The sequence below is a fragment of the Astatotilapia calliptera genome, chromosome 6 (assembly GCF_900246225.1).
Source record: "Astatotilapia calliptera chromosome 6, fAstCal1.2, whole genome shotgun sequence".
Lineage (NCBI taxonomy): Eukaryota > Metazoa > Chordata > Actinopteri > Cichliformes > Cichlidae > Astatotilapia > Astatotilapia calliptera.
The window spans coordinates 27825330-27850375 of NC_039307.1; the positions used below are offsets into that span (position 1 = coordinate 27825330).

At 41.0% G+C, this 25046-nt stretch overlaps 1 protein-coding gene across 13 annotated transcripts in view; it reads left to right on the plus strand.

The window, feature by feature from the left end:
- Positions 1–1734: 1734 nt before the first annotated feature.
- The window catches only part of fat1a (FAT atypical cadherin 1a), an 81179-nt gene continuing 57867 nt past the window's right edge, over positions 1735–25046 (plus strand). For 8 of the 13 annotated variants that reach the window (XR_003272655.1, XR_003272657.1, XR_003272656.1 and 5 more), the window contains exons 1-3: positions 3215–3776; positions 5242–8531; positions 21054–21368. Coding sequence is in view for 10 of the 13 variants with exons in the window: in XM_026171467.1 (XP_026027252.1) it covers positions 5270–8531; positions 21054–21368 (3577 nt within the window). In the remaining 3 variants the exon portion in view is untranslated. Of the gene's footprint in view, positions 2162–3214; positions 3777–5241; positions 8532–21053; positions 21369–25046 lie in introns of those variants that run through there. The other 5 variants (XM_026171460.1, XM_026171463.1, XM_026171464.1 and 2 more) reach the window with 3 other exon arrangements.

Sequence of the window (25046 nt, forward strand, 5' to 3'; positions counted from 1 at the left end):
CAGGTTAGGATACTATACTATCTAATACAACATAAATTAGTCATAAATCATAATAATGTCCTATCGTTTGCATGAACAGGAAAATTAGCTAAAGAGGATAAAACCTTTATATATACCACACTGTAAACATGTTTGTTTCTGCATTTTATCACGGAGATTGTTGGAGATTGATTCTTTGAAACTGGTTCCTCAAGTGGTCTTGAGAAGAAGTGTGGAGTTTGGGATTTCAGCAGCCCATTCCTGCATGTGTCAAACATATAGTTAGCTAAGAATAAACAGCATACCTCTGCTGTACAGAGCTTTCAGCTACAGAGATAACAACCCTTTAAAAAAAACTTCAATCTATAATCTGCTCAGTTTTAAAAGTTAATCCCTTACATTAGCCTACTCATGTGCTTACTTGTGTGGGCTGCGCATAATTTTGTGTGGCTGTTTTTTCAAACATTCGTATGTTTACATTTGCATTTGTCTCATTTTTTACTTCCCAAGGCTCCTAATACCTGAACAATCGGATCAACTTCCTTGAAGCACAGGTGCGCGTGTCCTCTGCTGCATACTATCTGTACCGTCCAGTTACCCATAACGCCTCACTCTGCTTATGTTTGCAAAGATGTTTGTGTGTCTGGAGAGGCACAATCCCCTCCCTGCATGCCTACTGACTTCCAGTTTATCTAAAAGTCTCTATGTGTTTGTTATTTTGTTAGGGTTAAGGGTTAGAGAGCTCCACCAGTGCTAACACTGCATCTATAAGGTCTATAAGGCACGAATACCTGCCCCCAAGCAAGCCGGACTGCAAACAGTTTTGTGAGATCAAAGCAGAGGAACCAGGCCTGGACATCACCTGACCTGAATTCAATTAAAGCTTTACAGGCAGATGAGAGGGGAGGCTAAACGAGATGGGGCTGTTTCACAACATTGTTTCAGACAAAACCGATGGAGAGAGAGAGGAAAGACAAGCAGAAGGAAGTCAGATGACACTTGCTCTTTGGGGAGAAATCTCAATCTTTTTTCCTCCATTCTCTCTCTTTCTCTCTGTACACTGGCAGACACACACTAGGCCCATAGGTCTCATTCGTTTACTCAGCCTGTGGGCATATGCGACTTTAATGAGCCGGTGCTGAATGGACATTAGGCAGAGATTCTCATGCTGGACCGCTCTCTGCTCGGGCATTTTTTTTTTTTGGCAGCCACTTCACAGCATGGTGTCGAGTTCAGTTGTTAACCACATGTTCAGAGACATTTGCCTCGTTTTAAACGCGTGTTCGCGAAGGTCACGAGAACACAATTAATAAACAGGACGAGCTGAGGAGGTGGAAGCTCACACTGTGGACAGAATAAACACCGCAACGCTCCGCTGTGCATGCACTGAATAGGAGAGGAGTCCATGACGTCAGAGCTGAAGGTGGCAAGGTCAGGTCCTGGGTGCCCTCGCGGAGAGCTGATGTCCTTACTGGAAAAACTCTCCAACAAATTCAGAGTGCATTTGTCGCAGAGGAAATGCTTCAAATGCTATGTTTGTTTGTTTTTTATTGTAAGGAACTGTGCTCGATCAGGAAATCTGCAACAGACAATTTGAATTAAATCATTACGCTAAGTTGGATTTATGTGCGTAACAAATAACTAGATAAGCACAGAGCCCAAAACAAACAAACTGAGAATCACACAGACATCACTTTCACCGTCAGCTGTTGTTGGTGTGTGATCCCCCCACCCCACTCTCGTCTAGCTCGTACCGCTACTTTTCCGAAGGGGAGAGCAGCAGGCAAGAAAATCGCCAGTCATTTCTCTTCTCGTGCGCTCTTCTATAAGATTGCGATTTTTCCCGATATCACCTGAAGGCATCAGCAGCATGCCGGCACCTGAACCGTTGTGGAGTGGAGCAGCGAGGCAAACCATAGCCCATAGCTTTTTTCTTTTCTTTTCTCCTGCAATAAGCCACCATGTGTGATGCCTCCGAGCATATCGGAGCTGAAGGCAATAAAACTGTGAGAATAAGCTGAAGAGGAGAAAAGTAGCGGATTGCCATCAGCAGAAGCTCCCTCCCGCCTCATCTGAGAGATCCTCGCAAACGAGATTTAGAAAGAAAAAAAGGAAAAAAAACGAACAGATTTATGTGAAGGGAAGTTTGGGAACGACAACCAGCGCTGGTTAAGCTGGTCTGGTGAGTAGTCTCGAATCGTATTTCAAGAGCATGGCACATGGTTTGATTTGATTTTTTTTTCTTTCAAGCGACTCTTGAAACTTTGGACTGAACTCAAAGCACTTTTCTTTTAGTAAGCGCTAAAAAAGTGAGTATTTTGTCTGACTTGTGCCAAAAAAAGAACCAAACGCGCAATTACGCACGCTCACAATCGCGCGCATTGGGTAGTAGTAGTAAGTAGGTTGCATGTTGACAAGTTGTCAAGCTCCATGCAGCACAGGCTTTTTTTTCCTGCAGGCGCACCAGCTGGAGCTCTGCAGTCCGGGCAAGAGCAGTGAGACAGCGCCATCAATCGCATGGCAGCCACACTCCTCTGTGCGTAAAGTGCAGCTTTGGTCTGAGAGGAGCAACGTGTGTGATGATGAGAGGGGTGGTGGTGGCGGGGGTGGGGGTGATAGGATCAGCGCCTTCGTAGCCAGTGTACCAACACTATCAGTCACCCTGCTCTAATGCCCAAACACAGACCCCGGGACGCACTGCTGGCCACTTTATTTCCAGCCGTACCCGGGATATTAAAAAAAACAATAACACTAGTGAGAGTAATGAGAAGATCATCTCAAGAACTGATGTTTAAAATGCAATAACACACGCGAGGATTATTATTATTATTTATTTATTTCGATTTTTTGCATTTGCACGTTTTATTAGCTCATTTGTCATCATCTGGGAATATCTGAACTGAGATTTCATTACCAAAATAAGGTTTGTCCACATTCTTACGCTGACAGCTGGATTATGATATAAAGGCTAAGTCAGATTCTACAGCAGAAAGTCAATATGAAACATTTGTTTGTTAATCATTAGCCAGAAGGCCATGCACAAAATAACCTGTAACCTAATAAGGCTTGGTCCTTTATAAGGATGTCTCCCACCTCAAAAAAAAAAAAAAAAAAAGGAAAAAAAAGGGGGTGGGGGGCATTAATTTGTCTTGCTGTAAATAAAAGGAGAATACAGAAACGAGGGGGTGGGATCCATTAGGACTCACACCTCATGAGCCCAGTAGCCTTAATGCTTCCAAACAGCAATTTGGGATAAATTATATAATTATACTGGGATTTGATTTTCTACTCGTGTAGCCACAATCAGAACACCGTGGAAAGTGAACGTTTGGGGGTTGGAAAGTTTTGAATAATTTTAGCTGAAAGGAATAAGAATACTACAAAAAAGGGGGGGCAGGTTACCTTGGGGCTGAAGTGGTAGCTGCTGAATGAAAATTAAAGCGATTCCGCGGAAAGGACCAGGGTTCAGCCTTTCTGGAAATATTTCATATGAGAATACAAGGCGAACCGCATTAAATCAAATCAAATCAAAAGGGTCGCGGGTTCAGAGCGGAAAAGGTCCTATCCTGCTGCCAGCCCGGTAAGTAGATCCGGACGTGCGCAGCGCGGAGAGATACCAGGCAAGTGGAGTGTGGGAGAGAAAGGAAAGGAAAGCAGTGAGGGAAAAGAGAGAGCTTGCCTGCTGGTGGCAGATGGGGTAACGGAGAGGAGAAAAGTCCACGTAATACCATGCCGAGATTTGGACTACATAAACTACATGCAAAACCCCCAAATCTCCGAATTTAATATTAAAAGAGGTACGTAAGTTGTTGTGTTTTTACTCAGTGGGCTTTTTTTGATGGTCAGCGATGTTTAAGCGTCTGCATCTCTGTAACGTGGAAAAAAAAAGTTAGGTCTGCTATTGTGAGGTGCGAAAGAAAAGCAACCGCTGGCTACTTTGGGTGATTCTTTGGAGAACTTTTCGATACAAAGTGAATGTCGAACGTCGTTTTTGATGACGTACGCACACACTTTGTGCTGTTTTGTGTTGGGAATACGTATCTTTTTTCCTACTAACCCCCCAGCAAATCTCTGCTAAGTGCACGTCTGCCATCGTTTCGAAGTGAATGGCTGTAGTTGGGGGATGGGGTTAGACGTGAAATAGTCTCGAGGCACCTAACTCATTTTTTTTGAAACATTTGAACTTTTTTTTTTTTTTCAAAATGAAAAACGGCTCGCTGCCGAGAGCATTCAGAGAAACGGAATTTAAACAAATGGATACTCTTCTGTATCGTAAAGAAAAAGGGGAAAAAAGAGCCAGAATTTTAAGTTTTAGTTACAGTTTCTTTTTTTTTTGCAGCAGTTGTCTGCAAGCAGATGGTTCTTTTGTACCTGCGGGTTATAGTTTTAGATTAAAGGTGATTGGGGCTCAAACCCTGTCATTTATTAACCCCGCATAAAACATTAATAATTAAACTAGTGGGGCTGTTTTGTCACGCCAAAAGTAAATATATATATATATATTTGTTTTTTTACAACGTGCGCACACATAGCAGCGTCTTGCTTTTTATTTGTCTTTGTGGACTCCCACACGGAGCCGGGGACGTTGTAAAGCAGTTGTAAACGAATGAATGCGCAATTTGAAAGCACTTTCTCAGTCATCTGGCCTTCGAGTTTAATTCTGATTGTACTTCGACGAGATTATACAGAGATTATTTTATTTACCACACACCTTTGCCATCATCATCTTTTTTTGCTGCATTTCTGCACGAGTGAAAGTCCAGCATCATTTTGTAGTTACGAGATTGTTCGTAGTGCTCGTGTAGCAATATGTTAATGAGTATAATCAGATTTCTATATGTCTAATGTGCAACCCAAAAATGTAAATTATAGCACTGCAGTTTTCAAAGAAGCCCGAGCTTTTTTCTTTTTTCTTTAGCTCATTATGAGGAGGTTTTGTGACATTTGCGTGTTCAGAAGGGCACCCATGGAAGGCATCTGGCATTGTCACCTGACTGACTGATCTGCTTCATCTTATTTCCACATGAAACCTGTTTAGTCTTTGTCACACTTATCATCACTTGTCATGATATTTAAAGGAGTCTGGGAAAAAAATTGTGCCACAAATAATGTTGTTTTCAGCATTATAGCGGTTTTCCAGCCTACTTAGATGAAGACTGATGGTTGAAAATAAAAATTTCCCCTTAAATGTTATTGTAGGATCCCAATGAAATGTTTCTGCAGGATTATCGGTCTAAAATCCTTTTTTTCTCTCCCTCTCAGGTGGTTCGGTGAAGATCACGGTACGATAATGGGGAAGCACTGGGTTCCACTGCTTGTGCTGCTCCAGCAGCTCCTCTGTGGCTGTGCAGGGAACCAAAGGATGGCGAGGGCCACCTCCATGCAGTTCACACATTCTCTTTACAATGCCACCATATATGAGAACTCTGCTGCTAAGACTTACTTAGAAAGTCACACCAAAATGGGAATCTTTATCACAGACCCAGAGTGGGACATACGGTACAAAATCATCTCTGGAGACAATGAGAACCTATTCAAAGCAGAGGACTATCTGCTGGGAGATTTCAGTTTTTTGCGAATAAGGACCAAAGGAGGCAGCACTGCCATTCTGAACCGGGAGGTTAAAGACCACTACGTGCTGACTATTAAAGCTTCTGAGAGAAACACCAATTTGGAGTGTCGCACTCGAGTGAAGGTACAGGTACTGGACACCAATGACCTCAGGCCTCTCTTCTCACCCACGTCCTATAGCATCGCTCTGCCAGAGAACACGGCAATCCGCACAAGCGTGGCCAAAGTCACGGCAACTGATGCAGACATCGGTACAAATGGAGAATACTACTATAGTTTCCGGGAATGGACAGACATGTTTGCAGTACATCCAACCAGCGGTTTGGTGACACTGACGGGCAAACTAGATTACTCTGAGACGAAGCTGTACGAGTTGGAGATCCTTGCCGTGGACAGAGGGATGAAGCTGTACGGGAGCAGTGGTTTCAGTAGCATGGCCAGACTTACAGTCAGGGTGGAGCAGGCCAATGAGCACGCACCTGTAATTACTGCAGTAACCTTGGCCCCCTCTGATGCAGACCATGACCCCACTTATGCCATTGTGACAGTGGAGGACAAAGATCAAGGACCAAATGGAGAAATAGCATCACTGAGCATTGTGGCTGGTGACCCTCTTCAACAGTTCAAGGCTGTAAGAACCAACCCCGGGAGCAGGGAGTATAAAATAAAAGCAGTCAAAGATGTCGACTGGGATAGCCAACCTTTTGGATACAACCTCACTTTACAGGCAAAGGACAAAGGCAGCCCCCCTCAATTTTCATCAGCTAAATTGGTACATGTCACTTCTCCACAGTTCAAAGTGGGCCCTGCTGTATTTGAAAAGGCCATTTACAGAGTCAATCTGAGTGAATTCGCCCCCCTTCACACACCTGTCACTATGGTAACAGCTGTGCCAAAGTATCCACAACTAAAATATGCTTTTAGGCACAAATCTGACAAGAACAGATTCACCATCAATCCAGATACTGGCTTAATCAGCACCGCAGGGCCAATCAATGCTGATATTTCCTCACAATTTCAGTTGGATGTGATTACAAGTGACAAAAAAGCAACAACCAAAGTGATTGTTGATGTGATTGATGTAAATAACAATGCACCTGAATTCCAGCAGACATCTTACAAAGCCAGTGTTGATGAGAATGTACCCATAGGGACTAGTGTGGTGACTGTTAAAGCCACTGATCTAGACAAAGGGGAGAATGGCTATGTGACCTACAGCATTACCAATGTGAATCCTCAGCCGTTTGTCATTGACTACTTCTCTGGTGTCATCAGTACCTCGGAGGTCCTAGATTATGAGCTCATGCCCAGGATTTACAATCTTAAAGTCAGAGCATCAGACTGGGGATCCCCATTCCGGAGAGAGGTGGAAGCATCAGTCATTATAACGTTAAACAACCTGAATGACAATAAGCCTTTGTTTGAAAATGTGGACTGTGAAGTGACTGTGCCGAGAGATCACGGCGTGGGAGAGCAGATAACAACAGCATCTGCCATTGATGCTGATGAACTGCAGCTAGTACGGTACAATATTAAAGCTGGGAATGATCTTGACCTGTTTGAGCTGAACCCAAACTCTGGCATGCTTTCACTGAAGCACTCACTGAGCGAGGGAGAGGCAGCTAAGGTCTCGTTTCATAGTTTACAAATCGTTGCATCTGATGGCGAACATGAGACTCAGCCAATGATTATGAACATAACTGTCATCACGGCGCGCAAGCCCGTCCAGTTAAAGTGCGTGGAAACCGGAGTCGCTACTATGCTGGCTGAAAAGCTGCTTCAGGGCAGCAAAATCCACACGCAGAATGAGCCAGATGACAACTTCATGGACTTTCACTCAGTCAACCGGTACACTCCTCAGTTCTCAGAGTCTTTTCCAAGTGTTATTGAAGTCAAAGAAGATCTCCCTGTCGGGGCCCGGATTGTCCATTTAAATGCCACAGACTCAGATAGTGGCTTTAATGGGAAGCTAGTGTATGTTATTTCAGGAGGAGATGCAGAAAGCCACTTCATAGTAGATATGGAAACTGGTTGGCTTTTGGTTTACTCTCCTCTTGACCGGGAAACAGCAGATCACTACACCCTCAACATTACAGTTTATGATCTCGGGATACCACAGAAATCCTCATCGCGTCTCTTGGATGTTAAAATCTTAGACACCAATGACAATAGCCCCCAGTTTTTGCAAGAATCTTATTCTGTTGAAATAACTGAGAGTACACCTGTTGGGACTGAAATCATCCAGGTGGATTCAACAGATAAGGATCGAGGTGACAATGGAATCGTCAAGTACTCAATTTTGGGAGGCACAGATCATTTTGCAATCAATGAAAATACCGGTGTGGTGACAGTGACAAAGCCACTGGATCGCGAGCTCCATCCATTTTATGTCTTGAAGATTGCGGCACGTGACCAGGCAGGAAATGAGCCTCAGCTGGTGTCCACAGTTCCCCTCAAAATCACCTTGGAAGATGTGAATGATAATCCACCCAAATTCTTCCCTCCTAATTACCGTGTAAAAGTGAGGGAGGACCTTCCAATCGGTACAGTAATCATGTGGCTGGAGGCTCATGACCCCGATATTGGGCCTTCCAGTCAGGTACGATACAGCCTTATTGATAATGGAGACGGGAATTTCGAAGTAGACAAACTCAGCGGTGCGCTGCGAATTGTTCAGAATCTAGATTATGAGACAAAACAGGTGTATAATCTTACTGCAAAAGCTAAAGACAAAGGGAAGCCCATATCTTTGTCATCAACCTGCTTTATCGAGGTGGACGTGGTGGACGTGAATGAGAATCTTTACAGGCCTATGTTCCGATCGTTTGTGGAAAAGGGATTTATAAAAGAGGATGCGGTCATTGGGACTTCAGTGATGAGTGTAACAGCTGAAGATGAAGACAGAGGCCGAGATGGAGAGATTCGATACTCCATCCGAGATGGGTCTGGCCTGGGGGTATTCTCCATTGATGAGGAAACTGGTGAGTCTCTTTATTCGCTAGATCTATGTGAAGCTTGTGTTGAAAGACCTGCATAAGGAAAGTATTATGCAGCTACAGTTTATTCAGTCATGTTCCACTGTGTGGAATAATGAACTAAGGGAGTCTTCTAAGAGACGGGTGAAGTTCCCTTTTTCAGTCATTTTTCTTCTTTTGGAGATTTTATGGCAGGAACAGATGGACTAGCTCTCTCTTAGACCTGTGTGGACATTCAGAAGTAGGTGCTGGTGTACAAGGAACACACATGGATTCATAATAAAATGGGTTGCATTTGGAAAACGGTCAAATCTGTTTGACCCAAATCTAAAATGTTAAGCATATATATTTTCAGTATAGTACCAATGGCACGGATTTGCTTGTGGATTTCCTATCATGCTGCAGAAAATATGTTAATACACTCTCAGCTGCCCAGAATGAGTCCAACAGCTGACTCAAATTAGCACAAAATAAGCAGTCTGGGATTCTTGGAGTTCCTACCCCAAACACAGCAATCACCTGGGTTGGATGTTTGTGCCTGGCTTCTCTGCATTCCTTTTAAAAGTTAGTAACAACATTTTTGACTTGCTTAATGTGACTTAAATCCCCATTTGAAATTACATTTCTCTCTGCACTTTACATATTTAATGACTAAATGAGGCAGTGAAACGTAATGCATAATGCAGCGATTTTCCTTGGCACATGTAACCTCAAAAGTTTATAGGTTTCTTAAGAAAGCTGGAAACGTGATCTATCAGTCTGCTGCTGACTTTTACTGTTGAGAAAGAGGTTTATATCTTTAGGTTAATGTTTAGTAAGAATTAGATATATGTGAAGTATTCAGTGAGCTGACAGGAAGTCTCCACAGTGAACCTGTTGGGAAATACCTTCGTCTGCCTCGTAAATTTAGCATGAGAAGATGAGCCGTTATGAAGGATGCAACCTTCAGGGCAGTTTGTCAGTTGCTGTGTTTGCGATTGTTTCTGAGGTAGTGGTTGGATGTCTCATTTTAATAAGATTTTTGCTTTATGAAGACAGATGCTGGGATATTTAAAGCTTGAACTAGTGACTGTGCACTTTCATGGATGCATGAAGGAGTTTTCATTGAGTTACTTCCTGTTTTGGTACTTCTATATTAAATGAATTTGGATGCATATCATGGATTTTAAATGGGTTAATGCCTTACCAGCTTTTCACCAGAGTGTACGGTCTGTGAGAATATTTAACAAATATAGCAAGAAAAGTCATTCATGAGCATGCATACATTCTCTAATACCAATTACTTGGACATTTGTTTAGTGATTTCATGCTGTAAGAAAAAACATTGCACAATGATCAGGCCATCAGTCATTAGTACATCCAAATTACTCCTCTCCTATTGTAATAATGGTCATATAAAGGCAGTTTTGTGGGAATTTTGCAGGATCGTTTATATGATTTGAACTTTTTTTAGGTGTAAAATGTCATCACTTTATCATTATTCAGTTCGACATATGCATTGAATTTCATCACATTTATTGTATGAATTTTCTGAATATAGCAAAAAAAGTTTTTGTGAAGTTAAGGTAACATCAACTTTTAACCACCAGCTTTTAATCATTTCAGTACATTGAATTTAAATCTAAAACTGTGCATCCATGAGTTGAGTCATGTTCTGAAACTTCAGAGATCACAGTGACCTTGACCTTTAACTGCTGGCATCTAATCTGTTCATTGCTGAGTCCAAGGCAGTTTTTGTGCCAAATCTGAAAGAAATCCCTCCATCCATCCCACCGAAAAGGCCCTACACCTTAGTACTGTGATACTACTAATATTACTGTTGATGGCGCCGCATGCAGACCTGTGACTGGCGTCTACGTCTGCCTTTAAAATCCCATGTAGGGCACAGATTCTGGGAGCCTGGTTTGATCTTCTACTTAATCCCTGAGGCCTATATTAAGTGATTATCAGGAGGTGCAATGATAGGATTGTCCTGGGCTGGGTCCTGTTATTATGGATTACATCTGAGGTCAGTAGACAACTAAATAGAGCCAAGGTGGTAATGCCGCTCCTATGATTTCACTAGATGAAGGGTGTGGTGTGCTAAAGCTACCATATGCGTTTAAAATATTGTGCCTCCAAAAGGAAAATATAAGCACGGGTGCGTCCCCACTATATACTCTTCTGCAGCTGCATGTTGTGAATTTTAACCAGGCTGTTTTAAAATCGTTTAAAATTAGAAAACAAGTGAAAAAGTGGTGTGGGGAAAACTGCCAGGAGCCGCACACCTCTAGTTTTGAAATTTGTTTTTCTCAGTGGGAAGTAGTGAAGGCAGAAGTGTTTTTGCGTTTTACTTGATGCTTGTGTTGCTGAACTTGGGCATGTGTTTGTTAAGAGTACATCAATCACAGTCTTGATCTGCATTGCATTGTTTTGCTCGTTCCATCACCACATGTGTAAAACCCAATGATTTTTTCTTATAGTAACATCCACAGGAAGACTGTTATGTGGGTCACATAGTGTTGCTGTGTAAAGCATAGCACTCTGTAGTGGTTGAGCTAGTCGACAGTGAGTGACTCTTGAAGAGTAGGAGTATCTAACAAATCCAAACAAAGGATGTATTGAGACTTTGAGAGTGACATTCATAAACCATCCAAGGAACAAACAAATTATTTGTTTCAGGCACAGATAAAGTAAAAAAAAAAAAGCTGTCCATTGTTGCTGTTTATTGAACACCATCTTGTCCTCATTTACATCAACTCAAAGTAGGAGGAAACCTCCCATGCAAGCCACGTCGTCTTCTTCTATTATGGTTGCTTTCCGTTGGACTGAGGGAGTCCATGGCAACTGTTTGTCCAGACATTCTCTGTGTTATTAAAAGCTCTGTGGTCACTGGATGAGTGCCATCTTAATTTAAACATACCCTCATGAAGGCTCATTCCTGGGTCTTTTCCCATTCTGCACAACAAATCCATTGCTCATCAGTTTAACTGGAAACTTTGCTGATAGTGACGTGATTTTTAACTAGAAAGGACTAAGAGCAAAATAACTCAGCTTTAGGGCTGTGGGATATGACCAAAATCTCATATACATATAGACATTTATCGTCCTGACAACGGTATCACAAAAATTTTACATTTTCTGTAAATTCTGTGAATCTCGGGCAGCTTGACTTGCGTGAAGTGTTTTCAGCTGTTGGAGTTTTCTTGAAAAAGGTGGCTAGCTACTGTTTTACATGTTGTGGCTCCAGAGGCCAGCTGGTATTACAATTTTGTGGCAAATGGCTCATGCAGTGACTTAGTTTTTTATGTATTTTACAGGTTTGTCTTTAAAAAGGCTTTGCAGTTAGTACTCTAAAAAGACTGAAAGCAATTTGAAGAGAGGCTGCCACTCCTGAGCTTTAATTCCTCAGCTGATAATATGGCTGTGGAGAAATCCACTGGGGAAGTGCGTGTGTGTCATAGGAATTTGTTAGGATTATACCTCTTCAAATTTCACACTCATCACAAATTGATGAGTTTCCAAATAAGCCTGTGCCTTTTATAGAGCAAACCTAGATGGCACTTCTGTCCTTAAGAAAGGCTAACAATCATTATAATCTTCATACAAGCAGCTGTAGAAACAGTTACATACTGTTGAGGTGAAAAGACATAAATTCATATGAGGTCAACTTCCAGTCCTAGTTCAAACAGACTAGCAATAAAGCTATGCTTATCTTGATGAACCTGTGCAAGTCTCCACTCCTCCAAGCACACCTGACTCAACCTGACACACCTAGGCAAGGGTTTTTTTTTTATTGCCAGTGAGTAATCGTCTTAATTTTCCTCTGTCTGCAACAATCGAAGAAGAAGGCAGTTTCAGAAAAGACAGAGGTAAATGAGTAATGAGCAATCTTCACAGGAGTCCTTTTCCAGCACCTTTAATGAACCACTGTGTAACTGAGTCTCATGCTGTGGGATTCAGTATTTATTGGTGAAAGTCTTTATGATGGTTTGAATGTAAGAGTTTGGAAGAAGTGACTAGCACAACTTTGGAATCTGCAGTCACTTCTGTGAGCGCTAAGTCGACATCTGTGACATTTGTGCTATTTTGAAAACTCAGGGTTATGGTAGGCGTTTTGACTTCTGATAACTTAGGCCCTGGAGGGTAAAGGTTACCAAACAGGGTGAATAAAGTAGCCTGAGACAATTGAATTGAGTTAGTCTAATACGGAGAAAATTGTAACCTTTCAGAATAGATCTACTGATTCTGGCATTGGGAGCGACAGGCTACCTGTGGAAAACAGGGGGTTTTAAAAACACCCCTGCATTTTCATAACTTTGGCATTGCCCGGCTTAATGATGACTGCTAGCTTAATTAATGTTTACATTTACTGAACTCTTACTCAGAGCCGGCTCCAGACTGATTGACAGTATGCTGAAGAAGTTGTTCTTGTGCCTGCTTTTTGTTAAAACGGAGGCAATGACTTTAGTTCAGCAAAGTTTTCTGTTTTTTAATAGCTTATGCAGCAGGGAGGGATTATGTACCAGGTCAAGTCTAAATAATTGAAAAGGAACATGCTTGCAACAGGCTAAGACGGCTATAGTTAAAGCTATACTAAGAACCCTATATAATAATCACTATTTATCTCCTGTAGATAGCCAGTGTCTTTAGTGGTAGTATGTATTTTGGGCCATGTATTTTGGGAATATAGATGGAAGATGGAAGTGAACATTTTGATAGGGTAATATAGTTAATAATAACAAAAATTTAAATATTTTACTCCTTTCATTTAAAGTGGACTCTGTCACTGTATGCAGGCATGTAAGAGTTAAACTTTCTTTAAACATAACGCCTTTTTTTGTGCATTGTCAATGTGTTAGTAAACCAAACCATAACCCAAAAGGAACTGTGATTGAAGAGTGTGTCTTTGGTGGCTTTGATGAAGCTCTAGACAGGCCTTACCTTGAAAATCTACTCCAAGGAAGATGTGTCTCTGCTTGAAGTTAAATTGTGCAATGTACAAGTTAACCGAAGCAGTGTGTTGAGTCTACATGAGGCGCAGATGCTGATTGTATAATGTATGCATTGCCCTTTCTTGTTGGATAAAATATGCATTGCCCTTTCACTTGAAGCTGTTTGCAGCCTGTACTGTGAAAGGGTTCTTTGTGAAGGCAAATGAAACAGTTTGATGCATAATGACAAAGTCCTGTTCCATTAGCACAAAAAGTTGCCAGCGCTTCACTTCTTTTTCCATCATGATAAAATAAACAGGTCCTTAACCAGAATAAAAAGATCTACTCTTGTACGTGTTTATGCTCTGGATTTTGGCTTCTAGTTTAGTTTTAAAAGTGCAAACTGTTACCCTCTCACACCTTTAAAAAAAAAAACTTTTTAAAGCCTATATGTTTGAGATAAAAGTTAGACTGCTAAGTGGCACATGATCCCAAATAGTCTTTGCTTGAGTGCTGTTACTCTGGAGATGGGACCAAGAATGTGCAGCGGGACAAAGTTGATTGTAGGTTACTAAATGAAAAACACACTTTCCCTCGTTAAAAGTATGTTGTTCTCTCAGTCCATTAAATCTTTTTAAAGAAACCTTGAGCTGCCTTGCGCACAGGACATGCTTCATTGTGTGTTTATTCATGTCACGCTAAGACTCGTGAATTAGATCTTTACTTTAGACCTTTTGATGTATTTTAGTTTTCACATTTTGAGGCTTTGTCTTTAAATAGTGGCCCCCATGGTATACTTTGAAGTCCAGCACAACACCAGTATTGCATTTGTTCAATTTAATAAAAAGTAATGGATTTCCTTGTATGGGTATAGCTACTTTAAAGTCACAGATGCTGAACACAACCACTGTTCCAAAGATCTAGTTTTAGTATCTGTTTTAGGCCTTTATAGCCAATTTGATTCTACCTGACAAGACCGACCATTAGGGCTGCACGATTAATCGTTAGAAAATTGCGATCTCGATTCATACTTATGTGCGATCTCATTTCCAAATGACAACGATTTTTAAAAAAAGGAAAAAAAAGATGACGATTGTACCGCATTTTGATCCGGGACGTGATCTGCATGAAAACAAGCGCTCACTCTTCCTGCTCAACAAATGACAAGGGCGGAGCCTTATACCACGTGATACAGAAGCTGTGCCGTGTGATGCTAAAATTAGCAGGGAAAAAACAACGGAGAGCACGTCAGGGATGACGAGAAAGTGACAGGAGAAAATCCGTCCCGGTCAACCACCCAAACATCAATAACGGGAACCTTATACAGCGCTTCCCTATACACGTCGAACTCCCGCAGGCACAAAGAAATTACGGAGGCTATCACTTATCACCTGACCAAAGATATGGCTCCCATCAACACTGAGCAAAACGAGGGATTTAGGAAAATGATCAACACCCTAGACAAACGCTACACAGTGCCGTCCCGCAACTATTTTTCTATTGTTGCACTACCTGCTCTATACACGCAGTGTCAAGCAACGGTGGAGACGGAATTTCAAGCAGTACAACATTTTGCGGCAACAACAAAACGTGAGACATTTGTTGTTTTTATGTTTATTTATTGTTTTTATGTTCAGTCTCAACTCTTACGAAGTTGATGTGCAGTTAATAAGTGCAATAAATATTTATACTGGAAAAGAAAATCGTGAGAGAATCGTGATCTCAATTCTAAGCAAGAAAATCGTGATTCTCATTTTATGCAAAATCGTGCAGCCCTACCGACCATTGATATACTTGAGTTTAGGGAATTGGGGCTTACAACAGGACTTTAACATTCTCAATAAAGTTTGTAAGGTCATTTTTTGGTCTGACAATTTATTTGACTATTACATATAATTATAGTGCTGACTATCATTTTTGTATTGATTGCCAGCACAGAAATGAGAAGAAATATATAACTGTAGGAGCTGCAGGCGTGAATCATCAGTCATTCTTTGAGGTGTAGTTACCAACACACAGATGCAGCCTTGTGAAGGGCGGCTGTTAAAAGGTATATGGATAGGAGGATGTGCTCATGTTTCACTCTAACAGCTATCCAAATAGGGCAGGGAGCCTTGTAGGAAAGGAAATAAAGGCTTGGTTCATGCAGTATTAGTACATTGTCTCTCTCAGATTTCCCATTATCACTGCAGAGTTGTTCCAAGCTAAAGATCCAGACATTTAGAAGGAAATGCAAGGAGACAGTGGCATAACTTTGTTGTTGTTAAAACCATAAGAAGGCACTGATTTTTCTTTTTAGGTTAGGTTATGTAAAATCAAAATATGGGAAACTAGTTGCTGTGATAGCATATACAATGATAATCTGGGTAGAAATAGATAAATACACCTCCACAGATGTAGATGTAGAGCCTCGTGATGTATAGAAATGAATGGAGATGGTGTCATTGTTATCAGAGGAACAGGCAGATAGCTAGTAGGTATAGTAGCTGATCCTAAACAATACTGTGATATTGAATCAAGGAATATTGCTCTGAGGTCTTTTTGAAAGGCCTTTGAAATAACAATGTTCCCACTAACAATGAAAGCTTTATATCATCTGCTACATCCCAAAAGCTATCTCAGCTGGAATTAATAGACATTTTTTTTAAATGGGAAGAGAAAAATCAATTCAGGTACATATTGCAGATATATAACAAAAGTATCAAAAGATTTTCCCCATCTTAAACATACAACTGAATGATTTTCATGTTTTCTTGATGATTTTTCTTTAGACAATGTTTTCTTTTTTTCTATTTTTACGTCTAAAGAAGTTCTGAAGTCATACCGTCTCCTATATAAAACCATATCCGTCTAACAAACTTCTCCTTAAGCCAGCTGTGGGCAGGAATTTTTCGAGTTCTACAAGTAATTGCACCTTCAGTGATGCATGAAGTAAAATGAATCGGTTCCTCAATAGGTTGTATTAGTTTGTCTGGTATGTTGAATGAGATAAAAAGCATATATTATTTATGTGATGATGTGACACCCTGATAAGCTGTGAGACCTTTCGCAATTATGATGACTGAGAATCTTTGTGAGTCATGTCTGCTTATAACAATGTTATGTAAATGTATTTTATGTGTGCAATTATTGGAAAGATTAGCATGTCAAAGTTTTAACCACAGTCGCTTATTTCTTATTGAATTTAACTATGAACTGCAAGAAAAGTTAGTATTATTATAGTATACATGATAAAATTGTGATAAAATAGTTTAGTAGGTAATAGGTTACATCTTACTATGCAGTAATAATAGAATAGGTAATTTTAGTAAACCACAACTATGAACTATAAGTCAAACTAAACTCTGACTTACAGAACTTTGACGTTTTTCATATTTCAGGCATTTTTAGCATTAAGGCTTAGCATCCTTAAAACAGATCTTGACTACAGATGTCTGGGAACTTTGGGATGATCTGATATCAAGAGAAAGCTTAGTTTGGGACTCTTTTATTACTCTAGACCCAACAAGGAGGTAGTGGAATTTGAAGCATTTTGCCAGGACTGTGGAAAGAGAAGGGATGGTGGGGGTAGGGGGCACTGTGAAAGTTTATGTAAGCTTGGGAGCTCAAGGCCTGAGAAGGCTGAGGAATGTGGGGTAGAGGTGAGACAAATTAATGTATCTAGTTCAAAGCAAACCCCGACTTTTCAGCTGCAGAATAAACGAGGAAGTGGTTCCTGTTTGCTGTTCACAACAAACATTTCAGGTCGTTGATGGTCAAATGCAAACTACAAGAGTCAGGTCAAACATGTGCGAAGAAATCAGCAGTTTCCAACAGCTTTTCCAAAGCAGATTACTCCCCTCTTCATTCAGTGGCTAACTCTGTCTTTTCAGAGAATTCTTATTGAATAGATTCATCGGGTATCTGCACAGGATGTTGATTTAGCAGTGATTTCGATACACAAAATACCCGCTGGTCTCGATAGCTGAAAGTCTTTTGGCTGTCTCAACACTCGACCACACTGCCACTGTGCTCAGATAGCTTTGAAGAACAAAGCCAGAGGGAAGAGAAAAGAGCAAGGGGAAAAAAAGCGGAAAGCAAATCTGGCAGAGGCTGTTGCACAGTCTGTTTTCTTTCTTGTGGCCCAAGGGCAGGTTTTACTTCTGCCTTACTGGGTATGTCAGGTATATGGAATGGGTGTGGCGACTAAATTCTTCAGATTCATTTTTCATGTGCTTTGTTTGAAGCTTTTCACCCAAGGCCATAGCAGAGAACGTTCTTTATCTGCTGTTTCAGAAATTAAAGGTCAAGCCTAGTCAGTTTTCTTTTTAAATAAATACGAAGAAAAACTGTTTACTGTTGCAGTAACTGTAAAAGTGTGGCCTCTAACCCTTGCAGGATCCTCTTTAAAGTTTGTTTATCTTCTAAATATGATGTTAGATTGTGTTTGCTGTTTAACTACAAGGTGAAGATCTGGGAGCAAAATGTATGACCCGGGTGAAAGTGGAATTGCTCTGTTACTTTTTTGTCTGCCACTTGTATAGATAGGCAATCACCCATGGGCATCTCTTTGGCTCAAGTACAAAAGATGGCTCATACTTTCCCAATTGTCTGTTCTTTTCTCTGCTGCTTTGTCTTTTGATGTTCATGTGCATGTGCAAACATGACTACCTTTCCTCTGCCACACCTCCTCTCCTCACACCAACCTCTTTTTCATTTTACTCTTTAACATTTGCTTTGTAATGTTTTCCTTTCTATTACTGTCCTTAGCAGATGTCTAAAGCATGCATCCCACTATGCTTTGGCGTTTCTGCTCAGGATGCCTCACATAAGTGTTCGCATTTCTTATTTATGGCAAACATTTGCAATTTCCTGCATGTTTTCTTCAAGTAGCGGTGCATTGACATTTCTGAGCTTTAGTGCTCTTATAAATTAGTCATTCATGGTATTTTAATAAATTATGTACTAATTTATTATAATCATTTTACATCTGTTTTTAGGGTATTGTTTAATTTTTCAAAAAGTTTCCCTCCTCTGTGTTGTCAGCTTTAAGTCATTATATATGCTACAATGGGCTCATCTACTTTGCATTCTAGATTTGCTGCCCAAAGTTGTCTTTGCCTGGATTCTCAGCTTTGGGAGCTACCTATTTTCCCTTGCCTGAATACCCCTTCTTATTACAAGCCTTAAGCTGAGAGAGCTGTAATGATGACTAATGACAAGAGAGGATCCCAGAAGGAAAAGGCAGGGAAGCTAAAGTAAAGCGGGGCGTGAGAATAAATTAGCTGTACACCCCCAAACTCCCCGCCCATGGTAAATTTGAGAGTTTTTGTGACAAGTCATTTTGGGTATTATCTCTATTTGGAGGTATCTTATATTACCCAAGGTAAGAAATATGTCTGCTCTCAGTAACACTTACTTCACCAGCACATTGTGTGTGAAGAAAGGCAACAGCAGCACAGAGAGAGCCTATTTAAACTACTTCATAGCGCTGGGTGATGTTTACTTTAAGTTATAATGTGTACATTGAAGGCTTTCAGTAGAAAGCAACATTAGTGTGGTGTTAGTGAGATGTGGGAGGGGATTAATGATCAAGGCTCTGGCCTCAACATCTTGATGGGCGACCGGCAACGACCAAACCGTTTGAACCTTTGAAATTTGCATTTATGATTATATGGAGGCTTCTTATCGGGACCACCAGGAAGTGTAGTCCAAAATGAGTAACCAACCTGATAATGATACAGCCATGATTCACTTTTATTAGCTTCATATAACTGAATCAGAGAAGAACGATAAATCCTCATTGACGTTATCAAGGTTATTGCAAATAATACAGAGACTTAAATAGCTGCTGGTATAAAGGTTTCCATTGTTTGAAAAACATTCTGGTATTCTTTTGCCCTTCAAATATGGTGCTTGTTGATAATAATGGGAGTTCACATGTGCAAGATATCCAGATAATTTCCTGTTGCAACATTATTGGCAGGCAGTGATTCATTCCCTGTGCTCTTTGTTTTGGATTTACGGTTCTTAAGAATGTTTGATGTTTATGAAGGAACAGAAAGGTGAAAAAATATCACAATGTAGCCTCAGGATGCATTTACATTGTGTGACTAACCAAAGTGTCTGCTATTAAATGGAATTCACAATATTTGGAGTAAAGTGATTTGTTTGATTATAAGCGAGTAATCTAAAAAGATGCATTATGCTCACAAAGAACTGCATTACAAAAAACTAATGGTGAAAACTAATGGAAAATAAATTGAAAGCAAAAGCAGTAAGAAAATGGAAAAATTAGTTACACAATCGTTATTTGTAAATGCGGTCATGTTGCACTCGAGAGTCCGGTCATATGTTGGTGTATTAAGCAGGTGTTGTCAAAGATGCATTTAGATCCAGTCTCTGAGGCCACTTTCGGAGGTGCTATTGGCCACGCTTGGCTGCATTCTTCCAGGGGCATTATGTGTCCTGGGTCACACTTAGGACCACCTACTCACCTCGCTACCCTGATGTGCCCACCGCTGGCAAAAAAAAGTTGGATAAAATTCATTGTATTAATTGCACAAGTCATTTTAAAGCACTTTTAAATGACTGTAGACTACCTGTGTGTTTTATTTTGTTCAGGTCGTGAGAATTATATGAACAGATTGAGTCGGTGTAGATTTAAATTTGAGGTTATTGTGGAAAACAGGTCAGTTCTGTTAGCCTGCTCAGCTATGTGGGCCTCTGGCATATGGGGCTGGCAAACAGAAATAATGTGGGCTACGTGTTTAATTGCGTATAATCCTAGGAAGTCAGATCTCACAAGGAGTTGACATATTTACAGCTAACTACTTGAGATAACCCAGGACATATGTTAATGCCAGGTGGAAACAGGGTCCAAAATCTGTATTTCTTTTCACCAGTAAACTAACACTTAGTCACAAGCACATGTCCTCTCCCCCAAACTGAGACACCTGCCCATACTGAAAGGCTCACACAATAACTTATCCTTTGTTACGGTACATACTGAGAACTTGTGAAGTCAGATGGGGATGAAAAGCTCTGAAGTATATTCACTCATTTAAATGTTGCTGCTAGCATTTTCAGCAAGAACTTTCACACTGCCACTCTGTTTCAGGCATGTTAACATATTAAAACACATGAGGATTTATTGAGTCAAGCAGTTCATTGTTCAAAACATAAGAGATGCACTGTTTATGAAACCAGTGTCACGAAACTAGCTACATAGCATATACACTGTTAGCGTTTTCACAGTGCAGAATCTGTCGATCTGCCATTCTTCAATTAACAGTTGTAAACATGTATAACTCATACATGTCTCAAAGCTCTTTTGTGTTCGCTCAGCTGAAGGTTACAGCCTCCACATGGCAATGAAATGTAAACAGGAGAGCGCTGACTGTTGTAAATATGCCATCCTGACATGTGTCAGGCAGAGTCCTTTCAATCAGCCCTTACATTTGGCTGTTCAGGGGCAGCTGGTGTTTACGCTCCTGTTCTGTTCATCACCCCAAATCGCTTTCAGAGATCACTGATAGCGCCGACAGCAATGTGAGATTCAGGGTCATGTGTTGCATATAAAAATGTTCTGCAACATAATGAAGACTTACCAGTTTCCGTCTTTTTATTTTTGCAGGTATTATCCGAACGCAGGAACTGCTGGATCGTGAGACAACATCGCACTACTGGTTAACAGTCTACGCGATGGATCGCGGTGTGGTGCCCCTCTCTGCTTTTGTGGAGATCTACATTGAGGTGCAGGATGTCAACGACAACGCACCTCAAACCTCTGAGCCTGTCTACTACCCCTCTGTTATGGAGAACTCCGCTAAAGATGTGTCAATCATCCAGATCAATGCAGTCGATCCGGACGCCAAAGCCAGCGATAAACTCACCTACAAGATCACCAGCGGGAATCCCCAGGGTTTCTTTGCTATTAACACCAAGACAGGTAAGATTGCTTTTGCTGGGATAGAAATTCGAGCCACTACAGATTGCATTATTAGAGCAGGAGATCCCTGCTGTTGAGTCATGAGCTTATATTGTGTTTCAGAACAAATTATAACCCTGAATTACAGCTGCTAGCAGACTACTACAAGCGCATCAGCTCATAGGGTAAAAAATATAGACAGCAGCACTGTCTTACCTGGATTACAGTGAGATGATTTTCCTGTAAACGGTGGAGACCCTGAATGATAAGTGATGAACAGGAAATAGCCTAAAACGCCACGTGCATTTTCCTCATCTAAACACGTCTGCTTTAAAGGCCAACTATAAATGTAGCAAACACAAAGTATTAACTTATCCTTTGATTTTGAGACATACTGTGGTGTACTGCCGACAAGGTGGCGAGCTTCTGTGAGGTGTCCTGTTTCCTTTCTTGTGAAAAGGAAGAGCAGTGTGAACACACTCACCCAGAACAGGAGTGGGTTGAGCCTACTGGGGTTTTTCCACTCTAACACTCTAAAGTGTGTACTCATATGGCACTCTGGAAATGGTGTGATGATTAATATTTCATTGGGCTCTTTTAAAGTTGCCCGACCAGGCTATGTTTAGTTGAATAGCACAAAATATACTTGTAATAGGTGCAAAGTGAAGCTCATGTACAGACAGGGCTCTTCTCTAAATCTGCATTTTTATTGATATCAATCAGACTCTGAATTCAAACACTCAGAAAGTGCGATCTAGGTTTGTGCTAATATGTTGATGCTGCCTTTAAAAAATGTCAAATTAATCAACTGACATCAGTGTAAAGTTTTAGTAATGGGATGGTTACTTCTGGATGTCTTGGAGAAAATGCTTTTTCTTTCTTGCTTAGTCTGCACACAAGTGTGCTATTGATCATTGCATGCTAATGATCATTAGACTGAAAGAGGAACGGATAGGGCAGCAGTTGCTCCAGTTTGTCCTCACTGACGTGTGTGGTCTTGTTTCCCAAGGTAGCCACATCAACAAACTGGAGGTATTTTTGTTGGAAGTGGCAATGTGAGTTTTCTGACCAAATAAGGATTCATCATGTAGCGTGCCTCCCAAACAAGCCTCACAGCAATATGCCGGGCACTCCCCGCTGCACAGGAAGAGAATGAAAAAAAAAATGATGCAACAAAAGGATAACTTACGAACATATGGTCAGTGTTTTGTCTGCATGCATGACAGAAATCAGCTTACACCCGCTGATAAAAAGTCTGGGACGGTGAAATAGAAGTGCTGGGAGGCTGAATATTTATCTTGCAACAAAGTCTAACACTGTTTTTATAGTAGATTTTTTTTTAAAATCTGTTATGCCTTTGATATATTTTAACAAGGCAGCATGTTTTATTTATTTATTTCTTCCTCACTGAAGATGACCTTTCTTGATTCAAGCTTCGATATATTTTGGTTTCTGGATTTGTATAAATGCTCATGGTAAAACTTGCAGTGCATCACTTATTTAGCAGTTGAAAAAAGTCTTCTTAGCCCACATATCTGAACTAAATATTTCCTGCTCTGAGGATTACAGCGTGTTTATGAAGCTTATGGCCAAATCCACTGTGGACACAACGTTTTTTACAGTATAATTTGCAGTATCATTTTGTGGTTCGTTCTTGTGACTGTCAGAAGAGCTCCTGAAGAAGAAAAAAATGGTTACACTGAAGCAAAAGGATGAGACCCGTTCATGCATATCAAAGCATGTTAAAACTTTTATCAGTGGGACACCAGAGCTCTGTGCGTCAGGTTCAACACAGAGTGGTTTGGACACGGAAAACCTTGAATCACTGCTCTGTGTCTCTGATTTACTTCGTCCTCTCTGTATTTGAAGATGGCAGCACTCAGTGGAAGTGGCGCGGTAGGTGGGCAGTGAGAACATGAGAAAACAGGGAGCCCAGTATAGCTGAGTACTAGAGAGGAAAGCCGTTTTCCCACATGAATCGGATTTTTGTGACATTGTTCAGAGTTGCTTGTTCTCACATGTAGAAACAGGAGGCTGTCTGCATCAGGCGTGCTCTTGCTACTAGAAATCCTCCGTGGTTTAGGCTGAGGTGGCACCCGGTCAGAGTCTGCAAGAGGCAGGACACGTGATGCACACTCAGTTGCCATGAATTCTCCCGAGAATTACCTGCACTATTTATACATTTATACATTATCCAGACATTGCACTAGGGAGCTTGTGATGTAAGGTCCTTTCTTTGTCTGGTTTAACTGATTTGGACATTTGCATTCTCACTTGCAACTGCTCCAAGTAATGTCAGAAAAGCTCAGAGCTGTAGTGCATGTGTGAAAATGACTTGACTCATATAGAGTGCAATTTTAAGTGAAAGACTAGAATAACCGGGCATTCTTTGTAGAAAACCTGGAGCTGTTTTATTTATTTATGCCTGTGGTATTAAACAAAGATCCAAAATAGCCTGATATCGCTCTATATTATCAACTCAGTATGACATTCTAACCGCATATTACAGGTTTTTGAAAATGTTTAAATTTATGCATGCACGTCTCTGTAATTACATGTTCTAAACTTGCATTGGAAGCATAGGCCCTGTCTTGGCACATCTACAAAGCTCTACAAAGGGGAGGGAGAAAGGAAAAGACGTTAAGGCCTGTGTTTTTTGTGTGGGTTTCCAAACTTCATAGGCATGTGTTCCAAGCTAACTATCTAGCCTTCTATCATGGGCTAGGCCTTACGCTGCTTCCAAGCAGCCCTGTCGGATTCAAGCAAATATGATGGCCTCACTTGACGCCTTGTATGGCGTTGGTTGTCCTTTTTTCACACAGACCCACACTGGCTCAGCAAAGCTCAGGATGAAAGGCTTAGGTCTACTTTATTTCTGCCAAGTAAACAAGTCCTGCTGTTTTGGACAATCCCTGACTTTAGTTTGTCATTAAAGTGCAAGGCCAGCTCTTCTCTATAGCAGACAGTATTGCAGTCCCAACATCTGAAAGCTAAGAACTTAACCGCCTGACACAGGCTCACTTTTGAAAGGATTGAAAAAGAGAGAAAGCAGAAACGAGGCAGATCTGCATGGGGAGAAAATTGTGTCAGTCAGCTGGTTGTGAATTATGTCTTCTGTCTATGTCTAAATCAGTATGAGATCAGTGAATTTAAATAATGCTGTGCGGGTCTAAAATATTGAAAAGACGAACCAGCGCTCAGTTGTGTGGTGGCACAGATCTCATCCCTCCCACGGACATGACCACAGTTGTTCCAGGCTCTCCAGGCTTTATTTGGCAGCTAAGAAGAATTGAATTTCCAGGATGAAGACTGTGGGCTTGGAGTGCGCAGATCGCAGCAGAACGTGAGACACATACGTGTGCGCACACATGTTGTTTGTGTAGAATTCCACTTGGTTGTATTACACAGTCAAGCTGTTTATTACGTGGTTGTACATCTAGCATCGTGATAGTTTGTCTACGTATACTGCACTTGAGACAGCCAGCCCACTTGCTGTCTACTTTTATTTTCTCTGCTCAAAGGATTTGTCAGTACTGTGAGCTAGTTCATCAGAGGTTGTTGACACGAGTTGCCCACCTATTCTGTGGGAGAGTAAGCAGCGTTCATTACCTGGTGAATCACTCTCTCTCTTCTCTGAAATGCTGCTGCTGTGCTCTGACTTAGTGGACTTTGAACAAGGGTCTTATGCCAGAACATGCA